General features: G+C 47.8%; 1 protein-coding gene across 5 annotated transcripts in view; it reads right to left on the bottom strand.

Moving 5' to 3' along the window:
- DAGLA (diacylglycerol lipase alpha) overlaps nucleotides 1-24522 on the bottom strand; it is a 62729-nt gene that overhangs the window by 10299 nt on the left and 27908 nt on the right. For all 5 annotated transcript variants that reach the window (XM_015631505.3, XM_015631506.1, XM_015631502.2 and 2 more), the window contains 15 exons: nucleotides 22265-22403; nucleotides 21419-21630; nucleotides 19393-19494; nucleotides 18798-18936; nucleotides 15419-15506; nucleotides 11789-11923; nucleotides 11028-11105; nucleotides 10081-10205; nucleotides 9008-9164; nucleotides 8726-8809; nucleotides 8529-8606; nucleotides 4579-4659; nucleotides 3140-3282; nucleotides 1831-1899; nucleotides 775-847 (listed from right to left, as the gene is read on the bottom strand). In XM_015631505.3, the coding sequence (XP_015486991.1) occupies nucleotides 775-847; nucleotides 1831-1899; nucleotides 3140-3282; nucleotides 4579-4659; nucleotides 8529-8606; nucleotides 8726-8809; nucleotides 9008-9164; nucleotides 10081-10205; nucleotides 11028-11105; nucleotides 11789-11923; nucleotides 15419-15506; nucleotides 18798-18936; nucleotides 19393-19494; nucleotides 21419-21630; nucleotides 22265-22359 (1659 nt within the window). In that variant the 5' untranslated portion in view covers nucleotides 22360-22403. The remainder of the gene's footprint in view (nucleotides 1-774; nucleotides 848-1830; nucleotides 1900-3139; nucleotides 3283-4578; nucleotides 4660-8528; nucleotides 8607-8725; nucleotides 8810-9007; nucleotides 9165-10080; nucleotides 10206-11027; nucleotides 11106-11788; nucleotides 11924-15418; nucleotides 15507-18797; nucleotides 18937-19392; nucleotides 19495-21418; nucleotides 21631-22264; nucleotides 22404-24522) is intronic.

Genomic DNA, 24522 nt, shown 5'->3' on the forward strand with positions numbered 1-24522 from the left:
AGAGAAAGAGAGAGAGAAAGAGAGAGAGAAAGAGAGAGAGAAAGAGAAAAGCACAATTGCCTCATAAGATTTGAGATGTTTAAAAAATTCCAGAGGCAGGATATTCCTAGTTTCTTTCACACAGAAGGGATTTGCCTAAGGAAGATGAGTGAAACACCAACAGAGGTGTCCAGGTAAAACACAGTGACACTGGGAATAAATAAGGAGCAATACAAAGACAGGAAAACTGGGAAGCTGGAGACAGAGATGATCCAAGCGTTTCTGAAAGTTGATTTTCCTTTCCCAGTTATATACCTTCTCCAGGTAAATTCCATCATGTATTATCCCTAAAAATCTTTGTATTTTATGTTTTTTTCTGTCTTGGTGCAATGGTAAAGACTGGGGAGGGACAACTTCCCACATTTCCTATCTCCAAGAAATGAGCAGACCATTTATCCTGGAACACCATCACCCCAATGCTCCAACAAGCATAGTAGCTGCTGTACTTCCAGCCTGTTCCCAGTTTTAACTGGCCAGGAAAAGCCACATTTGGAATACAGACTTTAAAAGAGGCTCGGATAGAAAATTCCCTGCTTGGTTATTTGGGATCTGTGATGGTGAAGTTTCAGCAAGTGAGCTGGAATGATCCCACTGAGCTCTCCAGCTCTTTCCATCATTCCTCTGGTTCTCGAAATAATGATCCTGAGGAAACCTGGAGGAAACCCACCCTTCCTGTCACTAAAATTTCCTATCCCTGCTCAGAGATGTCTCCAGGTGTTGGCTCTTCCCTCTTACCTTTGGTTTGGTGCTTCTTTGGAGAACATCCAGAAGCTGCCGGCGAAATCCCTCCAGCTGAGAGAGCCCGATCCTGGAAGAGAGGAAGATGTGATCAGGGAAAAGAGGAAGATGTTACTCTGGAAAAGAAGGTGTGGTTATGGAAAAAAGGAAGACATGATTCTGGAAGAGATGGAGATGTGATTCTGAAGAAGTGAGTCTGGAAAAGAAGAAAATCATGGATTATGGAAGAGGGGGAAATGTGTTCACAACACCTGGGCAGGGAACAGGTCGAGGATACAGAGCACAGAAAAACAAGGCAGTGTGTTTAAAAGGACACAAAATGGAGCAGATGGATGCAGAGGTGGGCTGTGGCATCACCCAGGAGCAGGAGCCAGGAGTGAGAGGCCCCAGGGAATTACTGGGACAATAACCAGGGTAAGATCAGTGAACAGGGAAGAAGGGAGGTGATGACAGAAGATGACAGAGAACAGGTGAGTTGGAAAAGTGTCCTAGAGCTGAATGACACCACTGAGCAGATGACAGGATGGACAGGATCATGGCATCCAGGTAAATCCCAGGTTGCCTGGCTCCTGCTCCAAATCCCTGCTCAGCAGAACGTATCCCCGGAGATGAGGAAGGTGAGGAATGCCAAGGCACAAGGAATGAACTGGTTTGGAGATGAGGTGACATGGAACAGGGATTTTGGGACAAACTGGTCCCAAATCAGGTCCCCAAATCAGGTGGCAGCACATCCAGGACACAGCCAAGATAACACAGGAAACCAGGAAGGTGGCACACCTGATATTCCAGGTACCACACGGAAGGATTCCAGAGGTAGGACATTCCCCCCTTTTCTTTTACACAGGAGGGATGTGCCCATTAAAAAAACCCAACAGAGGTGTCCAGGAAAAACACAGTGAATCAGGAAGATAATCAGGGAACAATACAAGGACAGGAAAATGAGGAAGCTGGAGACAGAGATGATCCAAGTGTTTCAGACGGGAAACACTTCAGACAGGATTTGGGACAGAACAGCAGAGATTTGTCAAGGAATTCAGACACTTCTCCACTTGCCTGGGCACCAGATCTTTGCCAAGCACTACTGCAGTCACAAACTCCTTGGAATACTCCATGGCATCCTCACTGGAAGAGAAACAGGAGCAAGAAGAAGCAAACAGTGTTTCATTCCCAGTTCAGTGGCAGGGAAACCAGGGGCACAAACCCAAATCCAAACTGCTCCAGGCTTTGGGGATTTGCGCCTTGTGGAAAAAGAGCCTGGTCTCCACATCCCACGGCCCAACCATTCCCCTGCACATGACTCTGGATACAGCTGGGAAAGGAAACGCTTGAACTCAATGCCTCAGTCATTTTCCAATTGTTTGGGAATGGCAGGACAGCCAAGGAAGAAGATATTCTGTGTGCCTGAGGCTACAGTGTAGGATGAAATACCCCAATATCTGGGAGAATTCGGATGGCAGATTTCTGCAATCAACCTGACTTCCAAGACAAGAAGGAAGAAATCACGATTCCCACTCCAAATTTCCTGGAGATATTCCCAACCAGTTACCATGGGCAGAGGCTGCCTCACTGACCTAGGGATGATCCTGGGCATGACACAAGAAAGGAGCTACCGAGGGATCCAGGAGTGGAAGTTTGGAGCAGAAGGTTGTACAACTCTCCTGAAATATCTTCCTCTGCAGCTCTGTGGCTGCAGAAGACATGGGAACACTACAAGGAATGCCAGCATCCAGATCCAGCAGCAGGATGGTTTAAAACCCTTGGCTGCTCCTGGAATATGATGTAGGAACTACCATGAGAAGCTTCTCACGATCCATAGCTGATTCCAAAGATCCCCATGGTGCCTGTCACAACTAGGAAGGCCTTCCCTCACCTCCCAGCAATCCAATGGGATGTTTTGTTTGGGAATGACATGACCAGAAGGTCTGTGCCCATTTATAATGGGAGGGATTCACGATCAATCTCTCCCTGGTTTTGCCCCATGGCCAAGGGAGAGAAACCAGAACAATCCCCGTGACCCAATTTTAGGTTGCAGAATGACAGAAATCACATCCCAACTCCAGTTTCTTTGGAAAAGGAGTCCAAACAACAGGATCAGCTGCTGCAGACACCTGCATTTGGTCAAGTAGCTCCTTTATTAGTGGGACTGTGCACAGAGTAAGGAAATTGCACCTATTTTCCATTAAAATTAGAGCCACGGATAATTCAGTTATAAACCAGAATATTTGGGAAAGCAGCCATCTGCCATCCTAACTTGAATTCCAAACTATATTCCAGAGGGAACACTCAGCTTCTCCAGGCTGCCTGTCCATTTTACTGCTCCCTAGAGCCCCACAAGCAGGATCCAATGTATCTCAACACCTACCTGAGTAGCCCACCTGGGGGGGAATAGGCAAAGCACTTCAGGGATGGGTACTGGGGACGCAGCAGGAAGGACAGGATGGCAGCTGTGCCAGCTCCAAGGGAATGCCCAACCACAATCAGGCCATAGTGTTTTGTTCCTCTTCCCTAAAAAACATGGAAGCAACAAGGAATCCAGGTCAGGCTGGAAATTAAATTGAACGTATCCCCCAAATCTCTCTACCCAGTTTTAGAGCCTGTTTCTATACATGAGCACTCCAGATTCCAGCTGAATGGCTCTCCTTGCTTGCTCCGAATCATGGAATCACCACGGAATCCTGGAATGGTTTAGGTTGGAAAGGAAGGGAGAGATCATTCCATTCCAGCCCTGCCATGGGCAGGGACACCTTTCACTAGCCCAGGTTGCTCCAAGCCCCATCCAGCCCATGCTGGAACACTTCAAGGGACGGAGCAGACACAGCTTTTCTGGGAAACCTGTGCCACGGCCTCACTGGAGGCTGGAATTCATTCACTTCTGGAATTCTGCATTTGGCCTACTGGGACTTCCCTGAAAGAAAGAAAGAAGGTGGGAAGAAAAAGGAAAGGCACACCAGCTGTTTCAATTATTTAGGATCTGATGGGAGCCTTTTGCCCCTCCTGATAACACCCAAGCCCACACAGTGTCTCTACACCTCACTGGATACTTTTCTCTGGAATACCTGTCCTTGTCAGCTGTCAGAAACAAGGTCCTCAGCTAGTGGGACCTGGGATGGGACTTATGGACCTAAAGCCAGGAAAAATTCCTCCTGAGTAACAGGAACAACTCCCATTTTCCCTTTCTAGGCAGAGAGGAATGAAGCTCCATCCCAAAATGCTGGATGCTGGTTTATCTCTCCCTCCATCTACCAAATATCCCAAGGCAGCACTTCAACAACTATTCCCATCATACAAACCAAGGTAAGCTGCTTCCCAACATCTCCCTTGAGTCCTGTGACATCTCCCTGCCACCAGGAATGTGCCCACAGGGAGAGTCAGCATGGCATTCCAGAGAAAATCTCCATAAAAATGGGATTTTAGTTCCTGCTGATTTAGTTTTAATGCTCCCTGTCCTTCATTGCCACCACGTGGGACTTCTTGCCTCAGGAAAAGGAAAATAATCAGGAGCTCTGCAGTATTGGTGCTTCCAAAATAAAAAAGCCTTGCAGGAAGTCTGGATGGGGCTTGGAGAGACCTGATCTTGTGGAATGTTCTCTGCCCATGGCAGGGGGTGGAATGGGATGCAATTCAAGGTGCCTTCCAACCCAAACCATCCCACGAATGAGTAACTAGCTGGAAATCCAGAGGGACAGGAATTAAAGGAAGAGTTGAGAAATGAATGCAACAGACTCAGGGACACAGAGATTCCCTTAAAACCCAGCTTTCTATGGAAATCTCATCCTCTGTCCAGAGACAACTCGTACTCACCAAATCTCGTCCAAAAGCTTGGGACAGCACCATCTCCTGCTCCAGCTTCTTCTTGATGTACTCAGCAGACAGCACCATTCCCTGTGGGAAGTGGGAAGACACAGCAGGATATAAATGGGATCTCAACATCCAGCAGCCAGAAGGTGAGGAAGTTCTGGAATGCCCCTCAGCATGGATGAGGAAGGAGGGAAAACTGCCTCTCCTCTGCATTTCCAAAGTTTTGGTGTTTAAGGAGTAATGGCAGTTCTTAATTAAGGAACACTCCAAGGGCCTATTCCTGGGCTTTTAGAGGGAAAACTACCCCAAATCTAATTAAATTAAACCTAGGATTGTGGATTTGGTACTTCAGGCCCTGGGACCTGGGGCAGAACAGAGAAGTAGACTTGGATATTCTAAATATTGGTGTTTTTAAAGCCAAATTATCCTATTCCAGGTAAATCTGGGAAGTTTTCCATATAAATGTGGGAATAAAAATATGAATTATTCTAACAGAGATAATAACACAAACACCAAAGGAAAAAGTGGCAGCAATTAGGAACTAGTTCCTGCCTTTTCCAGCCATCAACATTAAGGGAATTTGGCTCTCAGAGGACATTCATCCCAAATTATTAAAGGTTTTTATTCCCTAGAAATCAAGGAGTGCTGGGAGATGGGAAAGATCATATCTGAGTCTAAACAATCCTCTTCTCTGCTGAGAAGTGTTTCTCTGTGTGGTGATTCCAAATGTAGTTGATCCAATTCCAAGTGCAGTTATAAACATGCAACCAGAATTTGGTTTGTTGCATAAATTCCTGATGATGCTAAAAGTTAAATTCAGTGGGTAGTGAGCCTGAACTCCAAAAAATGGGGGGAAAATGGGGGAAATCATCTCCTTGGCTGTTTTCCTTTAAATCCCTGTCTTGAAATGGTGTAAGTACAATGGGAATGTTACTGGGGACTCACTCTCCATGCTGGAGATATAAAGGGATTCCTGGCTCCAAAAACAAAGAAAAAATATATAAATAATAATATATAAAACCTAAATTATCCTGGAGAGATGGACTGGGGGTTGGAGTTAAATATGGCAGGATAACCAGAGAGGAAAATCAGGGAAACATCAGGGAGAAACCAGAGGTGAATCACAGGAAGAGCTGAGGGGGAAAATGGCTGGGGGAAAATGAGGGGGCAGAAATTGGGCAGGAAAATCTAAATCAGGGAGAAATCTAAATCAGGGATAAACCAGGAGTAACAGTGCTGACTCTCCTGCATCAATATCACCTCATCAAGCCTCCAGAGATCAAATTTTATTCCATTCTCACAGAATTTCTTGGATTATTTCAAAGAGGGGCATAAGAGAAGCCAGTGAGGAAAAGAAAGCAAATAAATAAAGAATTTTCCAGGTCCTCAGTATCGAAAATGTCTTTGATGCCAATCTGGATATTGGAGAGGGGAAGCAGGACAGCAGAGACCCTACTCCATGGAAATGAGATCGATGGGATGTTGCCACCACCAAAAAGCACCAGCGTGGTTGTGCCTTATCCCAGCTCCCAGTAGCTCCCCAGCTTCCAGAAGAGTCTCCATTCCCAATCCTAATGAGAAGTGAGCAGCAGGGCGGCCACTGATCTAAATTCCCACCGCGAATTTGGGATTCTATTTTTAGAGAGCATGACCCAAATCCACGGTGATGTCACTGCTGGGATGTTAGTCAGCCTTTGGGACACGATTTTGGTAATTATATCCTAATGGAGACAGGGTTTTAATTATTATGGAATGAGACTGCAAACTTCCATTTAGATTTTCCATTGGAAAAATTCCCTAAACTTCATGGAATCTTGGTTTGGGTTGAAAGAGACCTTAAGGATCATCCCATTCCAGGGACAGGGACACGTTCCATTAGCCCAGGTTGCTCCAAGCCCTATCTAACCTGGTCTTGGACTCTTCCAGGGATGTAGCATCCATAAATTCTCTGGGAAACAAATCCAATTTTAAGTTAATAAAACTATTTGGGTTTAATTTTGGAAGTTCACACGTAAATAACCAAATGGACCAAGGATTTAGGGAAAGGGAATGGAAATATTCTGCACTATTTTGCATCCCAAAGGCACAAAACTGCTCTGGGATATTGGAGATTTTGGGGGAAAACCCTCAGAAGGGTCTATTTATGAGAGAAAAATGTTGTAAATTCTCATTACTGGATATTCCACCAACCTGGTATTGTGGCTGAGTTTCCAGGACTTTCCAGCAGCTCCTTGTTATCCTCCTGGTTGGCTTAACACCAGGAAGCAAAGCTCCATAACATCCTATTTTCACTAATTTTGTCCTGGGAGTTCAACAATTAAATCTGGATTCACCCCTTTGGCTGAGGATTATTTTTTAAATTGACTTTGTTATAAAATCAGTGCATTTTATAACAAAAATAGTGAAGCTGGATTCTTCTTTGAGTTATAATCCCTTTTTTTTTGGCATTCTAATCCCTAAACTTTAGTTCCAACTTTATTTTTTGATCCAGAATAGCTCAGAGCCCTGATAAATATTTTTTCAATTGTGACATTGGAGCTGTGGAGTGATAACAAATTTCATGTAAACATCAAGACTTGGAATTTTAGGATGGCTGATGGACACCCACAGGGATGGGTGGGACAGAATCAGCAGGAAAACACCCCAATTCAAACAAATCCTGGGAAAGCTCCCACGTAGCCAAGTCCTTGTTTCCAAATTAAATGTGTAAGTGAGACACTGGATTTGTTTGGATATTAAACTTGACTCCTGGACATTAAAAATGCATTTAAAATTCCATTATCTCCCTCAGTTTTCCCTCAGGAATCAACAGCACATTATTGTCTGCAGATTAATATTGATAATAATTCCAGAGAAAGTGAATATTTGTCTCCTGGCAGCAATCCCAAAAAAGAAATAACACAAAGGACAAATAAACGCTCTGTCTGGAACAAAGGGAATAAACTGATAATGTTTCATGGAAGTCACCAGTGGAGGAATATTTTCATATAAAGATCAAAAACAAAGCCAATTTCTGCAAGGATCTATTCCTGGATTTTCACTGAATCGTGGAATTTTGGAATTGTTTGGACTGGAAGGGACCTAAAAGCCCATTCCAGTCCCATGAGCAGGGACACTTTCCACTAATCCACTTGGCTACTCCAAGATCCATCCTTCAAGGCATCCCAGCCCGTGGCAGGGGTTGAAACAGGATCTTTGGTTCCATCCAAACCATCCCAGGATTCCTAAAGCAGAGGGAAGAGGTTTGGTATTCCAGCAGGACACCATGAGGCAAGCTGAAGTTCCCAACTCATGGCTTCCAAGGACTTCCAAGCTCCACATCCCACCTGGAGCAACACCTCATCCCCCTCCAGCAGCACTTCCAGCAACTGCTCCATTCCTTCCAACCTTCACTCTGGATTTTCCTTTTCCAGCCTAGCACTGCAGCTTTGGAAGCTGCCAAATTCCTGATCATCTTAAAAACTCGGCACGTTGTTCCTTTGCCAGACAGGGGCAAAGGTCAGCTCTGGAATAAATGGATTTAGCCAGCCCAGAGCTGCTCACAGACAGAGCATCCATCTAATTTCACGGATCCGAGTCCTGCCAGTATCCTTTGAGGACATTCCCATCACAGCAGAATTTTAAGCACATTCTCAGGCTTTGATTGAAAATTCCTTAAAGGTCGTCAGAAGAAAAAGTCGTCTGAGTGGCTCCAGGAATTTCATTGTGGGTCTCCACTGTGCCTCTCCGAATTCGGAATTCTCTAATTGTACCGAGTTTTTAATTACACGCCCAGCAGCTTTAACTGTTCCCACTAATTATTTAACACCTCAAAGCCCTTCCTGTAACTCCTTTTTCAAGTAATTAAGACCGTTTGGGGGTTTATAATTAAAAAGTGAAATCATTGGAAAAAAACCTCAGGATTTGGTTTGGTTTTGGGTTGGTTTGGAATCGTTTTCCCTCTGTTTTCCCACCTTGTGTCCCAACCACGTTCCGTGGTGCCCCTCAACCGGCAGGCGCTCCGCGTCCCCTGTTAGATCCGTCAGGGCATCCTGGAAGAAAAGCAGTCACCTTGCTTCAGGTGAGTCGAATCCAGGTCAGGATTCCAAACCAGGAAGGGCTCCAGCTCTCTGGAATGTCCACCAGGGAGGCCACCACGTATCCCACTTACTTTTGGGGACAGAGTTCCCCGGATGCTGATGACCACCTTCTTCTTGTCATGGTCCACAGCCACATAGAAAGGGGTTTCATAAACCTGGAAAAGACCAGGAGAGACATTCCTGTTGGATTATCCCTGGAGAAAAGGAGGCAGAGCGTGTGACAGGATTTGTGTCCAAATAACAGAATTTCTTGATGGAAATGGGAGAGAAAAGGGCTTTGTTTCCCTTCTTTGTCCCACAACAGCTGGAAGTGGATAAATCCCATTGGGAAAGGGGTCGGGGATTGTCCTTACGGCATCGTGGCAGGAAGTGTAGACGATGTCCACGGAGGTCATGTTCTCGTCCAGGAAGTGGCGCCGGATGGCGATGGCGTTGCAGCCGCAGCAATTGTCCTCCTCGATGGTGACGCCAGGAGCGTAGCGCGGACGTGACGGGCACAGGCAGCAACATCTGGGGGAGGAAGCACAGCTTTGAGGCAAAAAGGCTGGATTTAGAGTGGAATTCCTATAGGAAATGGAAAGGCGAGCCCTCCAGACCTCATCCCAATGGCAGCGAGTGCCAAGTAAAGGATAAAACCACAAAACAGCCTCGAAATCTGGGATCAGGTGCAGTTTTCCTTGTGAGCACCAGAGAGAGCTACAAGGCAGCCAGTCCCTGAGGAATCCAAGGATGGTGGGGTGGGATGGCTCCTCAAAGGATACTATCCAAGGAAGCACAGTTTTCCAGTGCTTCAACATGAAAAAGCCAACACTGACCGAGCTCCAGGTTTATTTATAGGGAAAAAAATGGGTTTAGAATCATCCCAAAATAAAATGAGAAGAACAATTGATTTTCCTTCTTTGTCTCTCACAAATAAAAGTATTCCCAAGGAATCACATTCCTCCCAATAGCCCAGGAAGTGCCAAAAGCTTGTCTCCAAATTGAATCCAGTGACAGAATTCTGGCAGTTGGAAACAAACCCTTGCACTGGAGCAAAAATCCTGAGCTGGAAAAATCCAATTAATCCAAGGGAGAACAGCCCAAGCCAGGCAAATCTTGGAGGTCTTTTAATCATGACCCAAGTGTCAACTCCCTGATTTTTGAGCTCCAAGAAGCTCTTCATGGAATTGGTGTTGTGCCAGGTGAGTTCTCTCCATGCTCCAGAGAGGATGGAGCAGGGGACAGGCTGGTTTGTGTATGAGGAACTGGAAGAGATTCAGAAAGCCTTTGGAATATGAAGCCTGGAGACATGGAAAAACATGAGGAGAAAAAGGGCAGAAAAGAAATCAAGCAGGGACGAAACACCAAGGGCATAAATGTGGGGAAAACCACATTTTCTAAATGTGGGAAAACCAGGCAGGAAAAAGGGATGGGAGTGGGCACTCACGAGCAGGATCTGGCCAGGCGGCAGAGTCCACATGTGGGCTTCCTCATGAGGTAAATGGGCCATCCATAGGCTGCCAAGGCGAAGAGCATGTAGTAACACACCTCCCGGTACCGCTGCATCTCTTGCTGGAAGACACGGCACTCCCTGAGCCTGGAATCTCTTGGAATTTCTCCCCTCCCCGTTCCCTTTTTCCAGAGTTAGGCACATGCTGAGTGCCAGCCCCCTCTCCCAGCTGCGCTGTGGTGACTGAGGAGAGCGAGGTGGGATAGGCAAGAGCCACCCCCTCCTAAGGATTTCTCTGCCTGATTTCCTGAGGAATTCTCTGGGTATCCCACAATGCTGCCAAGGAAGGTGTTTCCTGCAGATTTGGAAATGAGCTCCCTAAATATCCCCTTTCCAGCAGGCTGGAGGATGCCTGGAGAGGCCCACAAAGCCAATTTAGGGCCATGTGCTGTGGTTGCACCCTATAAAACCTCGATTATCCTGGAGAGCTGGATTGGGGGTTGGAGTTAAACACGGCAGGATAACCAGAGGGGAAAACCAGGAAAACATGAGGGAGAAATCAGAGGTAAATCAGCGGAAGAGCTGAGGGGGAAAATAGCAGGGGCGAAATTTGGTGGGAAAACGAGATGGGAAAATTGGGCTGGAAAATCTAAATCAGGGATAAATCAAAATCAACCGGGGTAAATCAGACAAATCTAAACCAGAGATAAATTTGAGATAAACCAAAACCAGGGATGAATCAAAATCTGGAATAAACCAGGGATAACAATGCTGACTTTCTTGCAGCAGTATCATCTCATCAAGCCTCCAGAGATGAAGTTTTATTCCATTCTCATGGAGTTTCTTGGATTACTTCAAAGAGGTGCAGAAAAGCATAAGAGAAGCCAGTGAAGAAAACAAGGATAAAAGGTGGGTTTGGAGGATCCCACATCCCAGGGACTTACCGCATTCTTCAGATCCAGGTATTTGGTGTTCCTGGTCACTGGCATTCCAGACAGGAAAGCTAAAATGTCATTGTTTGCCTGGAAGTCACAAATACACAGAAAAATTCTTCTGTGTGACAGCAAGACAAAAATCCACTCCCAAATATCCCAACCAGGACCCTCAAATAGTTCTAGTGGTTTTATTTCTGCCTGATTTGAATCCCTACTCAAGGGGGGGAAAAAACCATTAGAATAAATCAGTTTCCTACTGGGCTGACAATCTGCAAACCTCAAAAGCAGCTTGGAAAACTCAGAATTTTTTCCTTCTGCAGCCTGAATCCCAAATGAAGGGAAAAGCCCTAATAAAATAAGTAAGTCTCCTATTGGCTGGACAGTCTGCAAACCTCAATAACGGCTTAGAAACTGGGGAATTTTTCCTCCTGCAGATTGCTGAATTCTTCTCCACATCACTGTACAGTGGGAATAATCTTCCCATTCACTTCCAAGTACCTACAACCCCCTTGGAGGCCCTTTTGGGATCAAAAGCTCCCCCTGTATCACCTGCCTGGAGAAGATCATTCCAGATTCCAGACCTGATTCAGCACCAGCTGAGCCCTTTGAGATGGAAAAACCACTCAAGAAAAGCTGCTGAAGTCACCATTATTTTCCTTTCCCACCTCAGCAAGCGAGAACAGCCCAGAAATGAGGTGGGCAGAGCCACGTAGCTGTTTCCCAGGGAATCCTGGAGCAGCTGGGAAGCCGAGATTCCCAGGTTTTCCCACCTCATCCAGCACGGCGCTGCGCTTGGCCCGCTGCCGCTGCCGCAGGAGAACCAGCCCTGCGATGATGTCAGAGGGGACGATGTCCAGGTCACGGAAAAATTCCGCAAAAAGGTAGGCAATCTCAGAGTAGGCGTCCTGCAAAATCCAGAGAGAGAGGGGTTGGAGGAGGAGGAGGAGGAGTTTGGGTGTGGGAAGCCTCAGAACAGGACACAAAGTGAGAACTGGACTTGTTCCTGGAGCTCTGCCTCCAAAACAGCCATGAGATTCCTGCAGGGAATGCCAGATCTGGACTAATCACGTGATTATTGTCTCTTTCTTTTCCACAGTCCCACTTGGGGGCTAGATTTGTGCCGTGTGTGGGCACCTCAACATCCAAACAGCTCATACAGGACAAAGAGAAGGAAAGGGAATGGTTTTGGCTCTCTCTATTACACAAAATAGAGAAAATGGGATGAAAACCTAGCAAATCCCAATCCAGTACAACATCGGAGTCATCCTTTCTCCTCTAAATAAAGACCATTCCATGAGGAGAAAGCACTAATTTTGTCCTACTTAAGAGTTTCTTCAACTCCACCTTTGCCCTGGGATTCTTTTACCCATATTCATCCCAGACCTGAGATCCTCTTGCCCAAATTTAACCCAAACCCAGGAACCTTTCCCCAACTCTACCCCAGACCTGGGACCCTTTTGCAAACATTTATCTTGCCTGTACTTATTCCAGACCTGGGATCCTACTGCCCAAATTTAACTTCTCCAAATTTTTCCCATACCTGGGATCCTTTTGCCCATATTGCCAGGCTTTTCCAGGTTTATTTGGGACAACACCCGAGCAAAAAGGCATGAAAAATAAAAACTGAGTCACTGAATGCAGAATTCCCAGGAAAGGTGACCGAACCCAAAAAAGGAGGGACAGAAATGGAAGTGACCTGAGAGGGTCAAGCAAAAGGTCTGGAGCAGAGGACAATGATATTTTGAGGAGAAATGTCCTTTTCCAGCTTTTTGCTCTATGCTACAGAGAAAAAGCCTGCAAGACCTTACAGGAGAATATTTTGGGAGGGTGGAGAGGGGCTGGAATGTGGGTCAGTGCTGACCTGTCACTACTCCAGCCTAAGGACAAGGGTGATCCAGAGGCTGGAGCAACAAAATGTGGAGCTGTACCCACCAATGGTCCATATCCAACTCCTGCCATCCAAAACTTCTCCTACAAGGATGATCAAAGCCTTAGCCTGAACCTTTATCCCGTGTTTTCATAGTATCCTTTATCCAGCATCAAAACCCACAAGACTGGAGTGCTGTGGAAACCCCGAGCACTCCAGGACGGGATTTCTCCTCTCCCTTCTTTGACCATCAAGACAGTAAATCCCTTCTCTTCCCTGCAGGAATGACCTACATCCTTTTATCCCTGCCAAACTCCTGGTGTGTGGGATGACTTTCTGTCATTTTTCACTTCCCTACAAAAGCCAGTTAAATCCCCATTAAGAACTGGGGCTCCAGGTGCCAGCTCTCCGTGCCAGCAGTGCCTTTGGAAAGCCAACGGCATTCCAACCGCAGTATCCTTGAAATCCTGACCTCATCAATCCTAGCATGGCTCCTGTGAGCTCACAAGAAATGCCAAGAGCCTCCAAAGGAAACAGGACAAACACCCATTAATCCAAAGTGGCAGCTACAGCCCTGGATGCTCTGACAAAAAAAGGCCCTGATGGAAGTTCAGTGCGAATTTTCCGCTCCAAAGGAACAGCTTTTTGTGGGAACACCTGACATTATTCCTGTTTGTCCACCTGGAGTGCTCTCTGCTACAAACCCTGAAGGCTCTAAGCCTTCTGAACCCCAGTTCCTTTCCCCAAAGCCATGTCCATCCCATAAAACACTTTTCAAGCCCAGAGGACAATGATCCTCTGCTGCTACACTTTTTTTTTCCATGAAGCCTGGGATAGGCAGCAATGGATTCATTTCTGATCCATTACGTGCTCATTCATTCCACACGCTGCCATGCCAGGACACAACGTCAGGGCTTGTTCCTGCAGAGAAAAGAGGCTGGAAATTGCTCAAAAGCTGGATGTAAAGTGGAAATTCAACAGCACGAGGAATGTGAGGCATCTGGAATCCACTTTTATTCCAAGCTTAAAAAAAGAGAGAAACGGTCACTGCAGAATGGAAAGTTTGTTAAAAAGAACTCGAAATATTTGGAATAGTTTGCAATTCTCAATGAAATGGGAGCTGTTCAGGGCATGGATGCAGCATCCATGCTGTGCCCTCAGGACAGGAGTCTCCAGCACCTGGGCAAGGTGACCTGGATGTGCTCTCAGGGAGAAGGGAAGTGCTGTGGAGCACCAAGCGGCTCTGGAGCACCAAGGAAAAGCTGCTGTGGGAGCTGCCAGGGCACAAAGCTCCTTTGGTTTTGGTTTTCCAGATGGATTTCCAGATGGATTTTCCCAGCAGATAAGCTGGGAGCTGGCAGGCCTGGGCTTGAACTTCCCAGAGGGACATTCCTGGGGAACATGGTAGCATTTCAGCCAGGGAAAGGGATCCTCGAAGGGGCAGCATTCCAGGACACGGTGCTGGATTTCTGCACAAGAGCTGTGACAATTCCTGCAACCTTCCACACTCTGCAAGCTACACCTGTGGATTATTCCATAGCACTCCCTAAGAAATGCTGTTAATTCAATTCATCACCTGGGAAGAACAAACGTTCACCTGACTCTCCTTTATTTTTCCACTTTCCCTTTGGAGATTTCAATCCCAGCCTCATTTCTCTTCCTCTCCACGTTCACATCCCTTCCAATGTGCTCCTTTTCCCGCTGCATCCTTTTGGAGCACGAACTCTGGGCTATATTTAGTGAGGACACGGCGGCTGTGGTCGGTCCCTTGGTGTTTTCCCTGTCATTTTCTGTGCCCTTCTAACTGGAGTTAAACGTCTGGGCGGATTTTTTGGCCACTGCTGGTTTTGTTGGAATGTCCTTGATAAATCCCAGTTTTTTTCCCTGAGAGGTTGTAACTAATTCAGAGCTCAGTGTCTGCAAGTGCACAAATCTCCTGATTTTTATGACTTTCTTCTACCTTTGGGAACAATTCCCTGGTTCTGCTGGCTCCTTCAGGAGTCCTCAAACCCTCAGAATTCTGACCAAATTCATTAAATCAAAAGCAAAGTTTTCCAGCACCAAATTTTGACCTGCCTCTCCAGCAGATTCTCAGGAATGCTGGTGAGTCCCACCCTCAGCCACCAACCTGCTCCCAGTGATCCTAAGGAGAATGGAATGAAAACTTTTGGGGAAGGAATTTCAAGGCCCTTACCCTTCCCTTCTAAAGAACAGCAAGGGAAAATCCCAATGGCAGCACATGAAAATTCCCAACGATCTTCACATAGATCTATGGATTAAACAGTTTTTGACCATCAGGAAATCCAGAAGGATTTTGGTGATTCTTCCAGGTTTTTGTTTTCCCATTTCCAAACTCTCCTCCTTAAGGGTGTGAGACTGATGGAAACAACAGGAGAGAATGCTTAGGAAAGGGCTGATAAAGGGAAACGGGAGCTGCCCAGGAAGTGCTGCCAAATGTGATCCTAACCTGAGGGAAAACAGGGATTTCTCCCACTGGTATTTTGATTTCCAACAGGAGATTTTTGGTACCCACCGACTGTGAGTCCTTTGTCCGTGTGCAGCAAAGGAACACTTTGAGCCTGCGTGTCCAGCTGCTGGCTTGTCCCTCTTCCAGGCGGTGTCTGGGAATAAAAGGGAGAGTAGGAATGTGAGGAGAGACAGAACATGGTGTAGGATCCAACATGGAGTGGCACAGCCTGTGTTGTCCCTGGAAAAATGGAATAAGGTTCTCCCAGTCCTCCTTTCCCCCAGGCTGAGCCCCCTCAGCTCCCTCAGCCACCCCTGGTGCTCCACACCTCCTTCCACAGCTCCGTTCCCTTCCCTGGATATGCTCCAGAGAAGTGTGAATCCACAGGATCAAGCACTGGGTTTGGATACCTGTTATCCTGCCTGAATGGGATGCATGGAATGAAGCTCCTGTTGCAATTTGGCAGCTTCTCCATGTGCCAAGATGTGCAACCACTCAGGAGGAAAAAATCTACCTCAGGATGAGGGAGTGGGAATGGTACAAGAGACCCTGAGCATTTCAGACATGCAATTTTTCCCAGTCACAGAATCATGGAATGCTTTGGATTGGAAGAGACTTTTAGGATCATTGTGTTCCACCCCTTGCTATGGAAGTAGGGACTGATTCTGTGCCAAAGTGCCAAGCTCCCTGAAGTCCACAGCTCTTTTTTTTTTTTTTAAAAAAGGAAACACAGATTCAATCCAGGCCAGAGCAATCCAAAATAAAACACCACTCCATTTTCTGGCAGGGTATTCCATCAGGATAAGCCCAAGCCCAGAAAAGCTGCAAGCAGCTGGAAGGAAAAGATGCTGGTAAAGGAATATTTGCTGGAAATGTAAGGAGCAGATCCCCCAGGCATCCATCAGCTCCTGCCTGAGTCCTCTGAAACACCATTCCATAACCTTTCAGAAGAGGAATGGGAATATGACTGGCAGCAGGGATTTGCTTCCCCAGGCTCAAAAGAACTCCAGAATTTCCCTGGTGAGGTTCAACAACCAAGTGTACTCTGAGCTATTTTCCCCTCCATCTTTTCCCAAATTCTTTCTTCCTAATGCCAAACTTCCACACATTCAGCAGGAACTCCAAAGCTCCTTGGAAAAACCTTGGCACAACAAGCCAAGCCTTTTATTGGGTTGTTTCTTTTTCCCAGCCCACACACACTACGATGCCACTAGGAAAGGAAAACCACCATGGGACACAATCCAGCCAGGCAGAGAACTTCCTCATCTATTCCTTGGAAAGGATTTCTTTCAGCAAGAGGGAGAAGTTGGGAATATATCCTTTGGAAACAATTGTTTGAGCAGTGAACAGTCAAATTTGATGTTTGTTTTTCACATCATAGCCCACAGCGTTTGCTTGTTAACAGCTGTTAACATTCCCTTTCCAGAGAGAAAATCCATGAACAGCAGGAACAAACTCTCCATAAATGTTGCAGGCCTGGAGGGAAAAACCTGGCCAAGGGAGAAAGGCCTTCAGTCGGCTTTCTGGAATCTCAAAATTCGCCCCAGAGGAGACAGTTCTGGGGTTGGTTTGAATTTACTTTTGCAAGCTGTGGAGCTCAGATTTGCTTTGTTAAAATCAGCACAGAATTCTGGAATGGTTTGGGATGGAAGGGACCACAAAGGTCGTCCGGTTCCACCCCCTGTCATGGGCAGGGAGAGATCCCACAATCCCAGATTGCTCCAAGCCCCATCCAGCCTTGGACATTTCCAGGGATGGAGTAGCCACAGCTGCTCTGTGAAAACCATTCCAATGCCTCACCACTCTCACAGGGAAGAATTTTTTCCTTGGATGCAGTACTACATCCACAGTATTATCCTTCTTATCTTCCTGGGAATGCCCTGATCCCAAGCAGCAATCACCACACTAGGCACTAATTCCAAATATTCCAGGCTACTGTAACATACTGGAAAGGTCAGGAGGAATATCTGGCATTCCACAATAAAACCCAGGCTCCTTCCCACAGAACTTGATGCACTATCCTTAGACAAGCCTAGTTTTCCCTCAAAAGGGACCCCATTCCAAGTCATTGGAATACACAAAATACACAAACCCAATGAAAAAAGGGAGTGTTTTTTGAAAGCCTCTTTTTTTTATCCTTCTGATCCTGATGCCCTCCAAAGCCACATTCCTCAAGGACAGTCACATATCAAAGGAAACAAAGCCTGTTTGTGTTGTCCCCTACTGGAAAAAAAATCCTTTAGAAAAAGCTCTGCTTGGTGAAAAAAAGCTTTTTCTCTCCCCATCTGGGGAGCTCCAAGATGGAATCAATTCTTAATTAAAAGATCCAACTGCCAACACAAAGGGAATTGTTCCTTGGCCAAGACTAAGTAGGAGAAACCTCCGGGCAAAAGGTTGGATTTTGGAAAGGAAAAAAAAGGAAGAAAAGGGATTTGCAAGGAGATGCTGCCTCAAAGTAAGGAAAATTTAAGCACAGACTCATTGTTTCCATGGAAAATGCTGCTATGGAATATGGACTAATAGGTTGTTGTGGTCAGCAGGGTCCGTGAAGATCCACAAATACAGTAATTAAGGCAGAATCCAGCTGGATTCTGCATGGCTTTGCCTCCTCTGGATGCAGGTGCCCACACACAGCACCTGACAGGGAGCTGCATGCTCCCAAAATTCCCCTCAGCAGAGCAGAATGCTCCCTGCAGCAAGGCAAGGAGAAGGGCAAGATCTCAAAAAAGCAGGACACCTGTCCAGAAACCTTGGCCTTGGAAGCTGTGGCTGCTCCATCCCTGGAAGTGTTCCAGGACACCTTGGACAGAGCTTGGAACAACCTGGTATAGTGGAAGGTGTCCCTGCCCGTGGCTTAAAAGGCTTTAAGATCCCTTCCAACCCAAACCATCCTGGAACTCCCTGGCTCTGGGAGGATTTTGGGTGCCTGTAGCCATGAGGATATGGCATTGTTAACCCTGAAACCCTCCACTGGTTCTTTCCTTAAATCTATGTGTCCCTGGATAGAAGGGAAATTCTGCCTGCTTTGAAGACAGGCTGGGAGAGCTGGGAATGTTCACACTGGAAGGCTCCAGAGAGATCTTAAAGTGCCTGAAGTGCATCCAAGAGAGCTGGAGAGGGACTCTGGACAAGGGGCTGGAGGGACAGGACAACAGGAAATGGCTTCCCACTGACAGAGGGCAGGGATAGATGGGATATTGGGAAGAGATGCATCACTGTGAGGGTGCTGAAGCCCTGGAATGGATTTCCCAGAGAAGCCCTGGAATGGATTTCCCAGAGAAGCTGTGGCTGCCCTATCCCTGGAAGCATCCAGGGCCAGGTTCAAGCTACCTTGTCTAGTGGAAGGCATGCCTGCACATGACAGGGGTCTGGAATTGGATGATCTTTAAGGTCCCTTCCACCCAAAGCACCTGGAATTCTGGGATCCCATGGAATGCTGCCTCACCTGAGGTTGTAGGTCCTTAGGTTGCGCTGCCGGCGCTTGGTGGCGCGGAGCTTGACAAAGGTGCGTCCCGTGGGATCGAAGACACACAGCACGGTGATGCACACACTCAGGATCACCACCCAGTTGCACACCACCATTCCTGAAGGAAAAAAAACAGGAGTCAGGTGCTCCAGCCCTTACTTCCCACCCCAAACTCCCACAGCAAAAGGAAATCCTCTGGAAAGGCTTTTAAGCCACAGCTGGATGAGTCTTCCGGCTGTTTTATGGGGCCATTAAATGCTCCCTGAGTATCAGGGACTGCAGCATTAACATCATCCCCACCAGGAGACTGGGAAAGGCTTCCAGGAAAACAGTAAAGCCATTCTGAAGGGAAAAAGCGGAATTTACAGACTGCCCTTCCCTAGGAACACAGATCCCTGCCTGAGTGCCGGCAGCACAGGCTGATGAATGGAAGGACTGTTCGGAGCAATAAACAGGAAAACAAGCCCCACATTGACAGCTCCCATCCACTTCCCAGAGTCAATCGGCACAGGCGGGAATGAAGGATGCCCGCCAATCCATCGGAATGCAGCCAGGCCGCATTCCAGCTCCGTACCCAGGGTGACACTCTTGGCTGTGATGTCGTTGCAGGAGGTGTAGTACTGCGTCAGCCACACGATGCCCACGATGGCGTACACAAACTCAATCACCAGGATCGCTGGAAAAGACAGGAACAGCACAGATAACAGCAGTCTTTTCCCTAAGGATGAGCTCCTCTCCCCATTTTCTCGCAGGGAATAGGTATAAAAACACTTCAGAAGGTGACATGTAAGGAGATGAGCCAAAAGTGTGATGTGTTCCAAACAATTCCAAACAAATGGGATCGTGGAGGGGTCAGCGCCCCTGGTTGTGTCACAGGTATGAATCAGAGATCCAGACCTTCCTCCCACGCCGCTGGAAAGACTTCCTGAGGCAGCAGGAATGACAGGACCCAAACCTTAACTACCTCAGACAGCTGGCCTGACTCACGGATCTAAAATAAATCGTGTGGATCCAGGATTAATCCTGCTCACTACGCTTAGCAAACATTGTCAGCACCTTTTCAGCCCTTCCCATAACAGTTCCAAGGAGACAGCGCTCAAGGAGCTCCTCAGCTTTGCACGTGACTCTGACAGCAAACTAAGAAACTGCAAGAAAAAAGCTGGGAAACTGCTCTAAAGTGCCCATCCTCCCACTTTCTCCCCAGAATTCCAAAGGACATGTGGGCAATCAGGTGTGGAGAAGGTGAATACCTTGCTTGGAATTGCCTAAATTTTGGTGGAACTGAGACGAAATCCAGCCTGGCTTATCCCATTCACCCTCCTTATCTCCTGCTGGCACACAATCTTTCCATAAGTGGCTTTCCTACAGACCTGGAAAGGCCAGTTCCAGGAGACAGAGCTTTCCTGGGCAAGGAATCAGGGCTGGGACTAGCTCCTGATGAACCCAATTCATGCATGAGTTAGGTTATGCTTCCCTTGGCTCCTCTCCCCTTTGCCTGCTGCAGGACAGGAGCAGCAGGAGCAGGGATGAGACATTCCCAGGTTCACATTGGAGTTAACTCCCTGAATTCCTCTGCATTAAACAGCACATGCTTAAATTGGGACAGTCACATGGACCTTGCCCACGCACTGGTCACGCTCCCACTTCCATCAGCACAACTGATCAACCTCCAGGAGCAAAAAAGCCAGGAAAGAGGGAATACAAGACCCAAAATCCAGAGAAAATCCCACTCCTGAGCACACAGAGAGTTTAATGAAGAAGAAGGGACATTTTGGGGGGCAGGAAAACCTTTCTTTGGAATCTCCCTACCTCCCCTGCCCCACTTAGTCTGGTTTTAACACGAACTGCCAGGCTCTCCATGCTTCCCTAGGGAGACTGGCTGGGAAGCTGGAGAGGGAGATTTGTTTGCTGTTCGCGTTAATGACTTGCACTGAGCATTCCAAGTCTTCCACACTGAGCTTTCAAGCAAGGTTATCCCTATTTTAGTGGATTCTGCAGGAAAACAACCCAGCAAAAAGCAGAGATGCAAACCCACGGGATGATTTGTTTGGAACGGGTTTGGCACTGCATCTCCAAATATTTTTCTCTCCATTCGGCACAGAAAAATCTGATTAAATTTCTATACCTGGAAGGCAACAGAACCCAGGGAAAACAAGCTAAAAGGGAATGAGGGATCAAGGAATAATCTTTTCCCTGCTCTAGTTTTTTGGAGAGGGAGCAAGACAGGAATTGCTTACAGGAAGAAAAAAGGGAGTGAGCAGGTGGAAAGCCTATTTTCCTCCCAGCGCCTGGAGGGATGGATCAGGTGAGTCAAGAGGCAACACCTCGGGGTCAGAACCTTTGGGATTTACGCCTCTATCCTTGGAAAATGCAGGGGGGAAAAGAGAGACAGAAGGGGAGCAGATTCCACGAGAGGAAAAGGAGGCTATTTGGGACATCGCCCGCCAGTCTGACAGCCGCGACGAGGCGCAGCCCATGGATTCATCGGGATGCACGGCACATCCCGGCAGCCATCTGGCCGTGCCAGGGGAGCCGCGCCGGGCAGGGAGAGGAGGCTGCAGGGAAGAGCACACGGAAGCGCGGAGGCTCTGGCCGCTTACCCAGTCGGACATAGAGGACGTACTGCATGGAATCCCGCGGCTCCGTGTACAGGATGCTCCCGCGCATGCTGAGCCAGATGATGGCCAGCTCGGCGATCATGCAGCTCAGCAGGATTCCCAGGTAGCCCCGGCCGTGGTCCACCAGGTTCAGGGAGCACGTCTCGTTGGGATTGTACACCAGCCCAAAGAGCACCACCGAGAGGATCACAAACCTGCCGGGCAGGAAAGCCAAGGGAAACCATGGAATAGCCCACAGCTGCTTCCCTCCTGAGTGTCCCACAGCTCCTTACAGTAATCTTCATTTGGGCTCCAAATCCCCACAAGCCATCCAGAGGCCCTGCTACCCTCATCAGAACCATTTCATCCTGTGCCACATTATCCCATGGGATTTGCCATTCCAGAGAAATTGTGGCTGCCACATCCCTTGGAAGTGTTCAAGTTGGATGGGGCTTGGAACAATCTAGTGGGAGCTGTCCCATCCCATGGCAGAGGGTTGGAACTGGATGGTCTTTAAAGTCTCTTCCAACCCAAACTATTCCAGGATTCCATGCTTGTTTTTCCTGAGCTTCTGTACAGAAACACAGTCGTAAATTCCAGTGGAGAATCTGGGGTGGCACAGGAGGATAACAAGGAGCTCTGGTCAGGCTCTTTGGAACTAGGCTAGAACTTGGAACAGAGCTTAACTACAAAAACAGAAGCTGGAAAAATGTTGGTGTCCATCAGGAATGCCCCAACCAAACTTTCCACCCCGTACAGAAGTGCAGAAGAATTCCTGGCAGCCGTGCCAGGAATAGCCAGAAGAATTCCTGGGCGAATTCCAAGCATCCCTATGCCCTTCTCACTTACCAGGTGGTGTGAAGGAGGAAGAGGAAGACGGCTGGCAGAACCAGGTCATCGCTGCCCACAGACCAGCGCCGGCGGAACACGACAATCCCTGGCATGGCTGGCGGGTCCTGGGAAGTTCAGCAGGCACAGTACTCACCTCCTGGAAAAGAATGGAAGCAAAGCTGCTGCTGAGCCTCTCCAGCCCCCTCTGGAGAGCCCCACATCCACCTGGGAGCCATCCTGGTTTATCCCAGAGCTGCTTCCTTCTGGCACCAGGGGGCACAGCATGCTCGGAAAGGAGGGCCAGGAGTTGAAGGAGTGGGAAGTATTAGGTGAAGCCGGTGTGAAACTCATCCAGCTCCACTTCATGGGATTACCTGGAATCCTGTTAGGCTGTGATGGTGAGCAGCCACCGTGGGATTTGGGACAGGTCATCCTGGCCACAAATCTCTGGAAAACCCTATTAACTGTGTTTTTCCATGGACAAACCTGCTGCAAGACTCTTGCTCTTGAATTGTTCAACAATTCCCCCCCATTTGGCTCAGGAAGCCAAAATATCCATTAACAGTCAGTGGCAGCATCTGGGGAACTATGGACTGGCTCCCAACAGCACTTCCAGTGAGGATATTGGCTCCTAGGAGATCTCCCCCTGGACCAGCAGGAGAATCCTGCCAGCTCCACATCTCCGTCACATCCACACCAGCCCTGACAGGCACAACCAATTCCAAGGTGGAAGATTGAGGAGCTGCTGTTCCTCCCCGGGTTTTGTTTGTGCTCCTATTTTTAGGGCTTCCCAAACCCTTTGGAAAATAGAAACAGGAGCGGTACAAATTCACGAGACTGCACAGGGTGCTCCAGCCTCCTCCAGCACAGCCATCCCACTCCATCCCAGCTGGCCGTACTCCAAGCTGCTCCAGAGGGACTCTGGCAGCACACCTCATCTCCTGCCTTCCTGGCCCAACACACGACCCACAACCAGGAATTTTCCCTGGTTTTGCCAAATCTGGGAAGGCATCTTTGCAATCTACCCACAGCCACCAGGGATTTCTGGATTGTGGCATCAGTCCTGTCCTTTCCATGCCCCAAACCCTGTCTCACCTTTTACCTGTGCCACCAGAGAATGCTACATCTCACCTGGGCCTCTCTGCTCCAAGCTCTCTAACTCATCCATCTCAGTTCCGAACCCCCCCAACCTCCCAATTCCCACATCCATGCACTGCTGCTGGAGTGCTCCATCCATGGCTTGCGGTGGCCATACTGTTCCAAAGCTGCACTTACAAATCTCTAAGTGCTCTTGGATTTTTGCCTCTGGGAACCCAACAGCAAACTACCTGGTCAGGACAAAGTGTCCTCATCCATTACTTACAACAGGATTTCCAACAGCATTCCCAAGGGAATATCACCTGCAACATTTCCTGTATCAGGCAAAAAAAAAATCACACTTGGATATGATACCCCTAATTTAGTGCTGTGGGTAAAACAAATTAAAAAGTGGAAGACATCCATAGAATTCCAGCATAGTTTGGATAGGAAGAGAGCTTGAAGGTGATCCAGTTCTATCTCCCTGTCATGGATTGGGACACCTCCCACCAGTCCAGGTTGCTCATGATTTAAACCAAGTTGAACCTTCCAGGTAACACAAATGTTTGGTTTGGGACAGCCCATGGCACCAATTCCTACCCTGTCCCACTAAATCCAACCCAGCAGTCAGGTGTGGTTACCCCACCACTTCCCAGAACATCCCAAATCCAGTGTCTCCTCTCTTCTGCCGACACCCACAGCCACTGGAATGGATCTTCCAACCTGTTTCAGCCACCCATTACTGAAAACCCACACAATTCCCTCAAATTCCAGGAGATTCCATAGCTAACAGGCTGCTTCCAGCCCATCACTCAGTTGAAGGAAACGCTCCATTCCACAAACAAAGCAAATGCAAAATTCACACGCCATTTGGATTCTCACTTCCTCAGCAAAGAGCACTGGGTACATTCCAGCTCTACCTTCACTTCTCTGGCCATCTGGAGACTCCCTCCCAGCTCCATCGTGCCTGTCATTCACCACCCGGAATAGCTGGGATATCACAAACCCTGGATACACCTCCTGCTCTCTCACTGCCTTTGGACAGCACTTCCCAGCCCAGCTCCGTTCCCGTCATCCCTCGGCTGCATCCCACCAATGCACTTTCCAGAACTCTTCCACCCCTCCAGTTGGGCTCTCCCAGTTCCCACCACTGTCTCCCAGTTTGAGAAGCAGATATCAACAACGGCAACAAATATCCA

This window comes from Parus major, chromosome 5 (assembly GCF_001522545.3).
Source record: "Parus major isolate Abel chromosome 5, Parus_major1.1, whole genome shotgun sequence".
NCBI lineage: Eukaryota > Metazoa > Chordata > Aves > Passeriformes > Paridae > Parus > Parus major.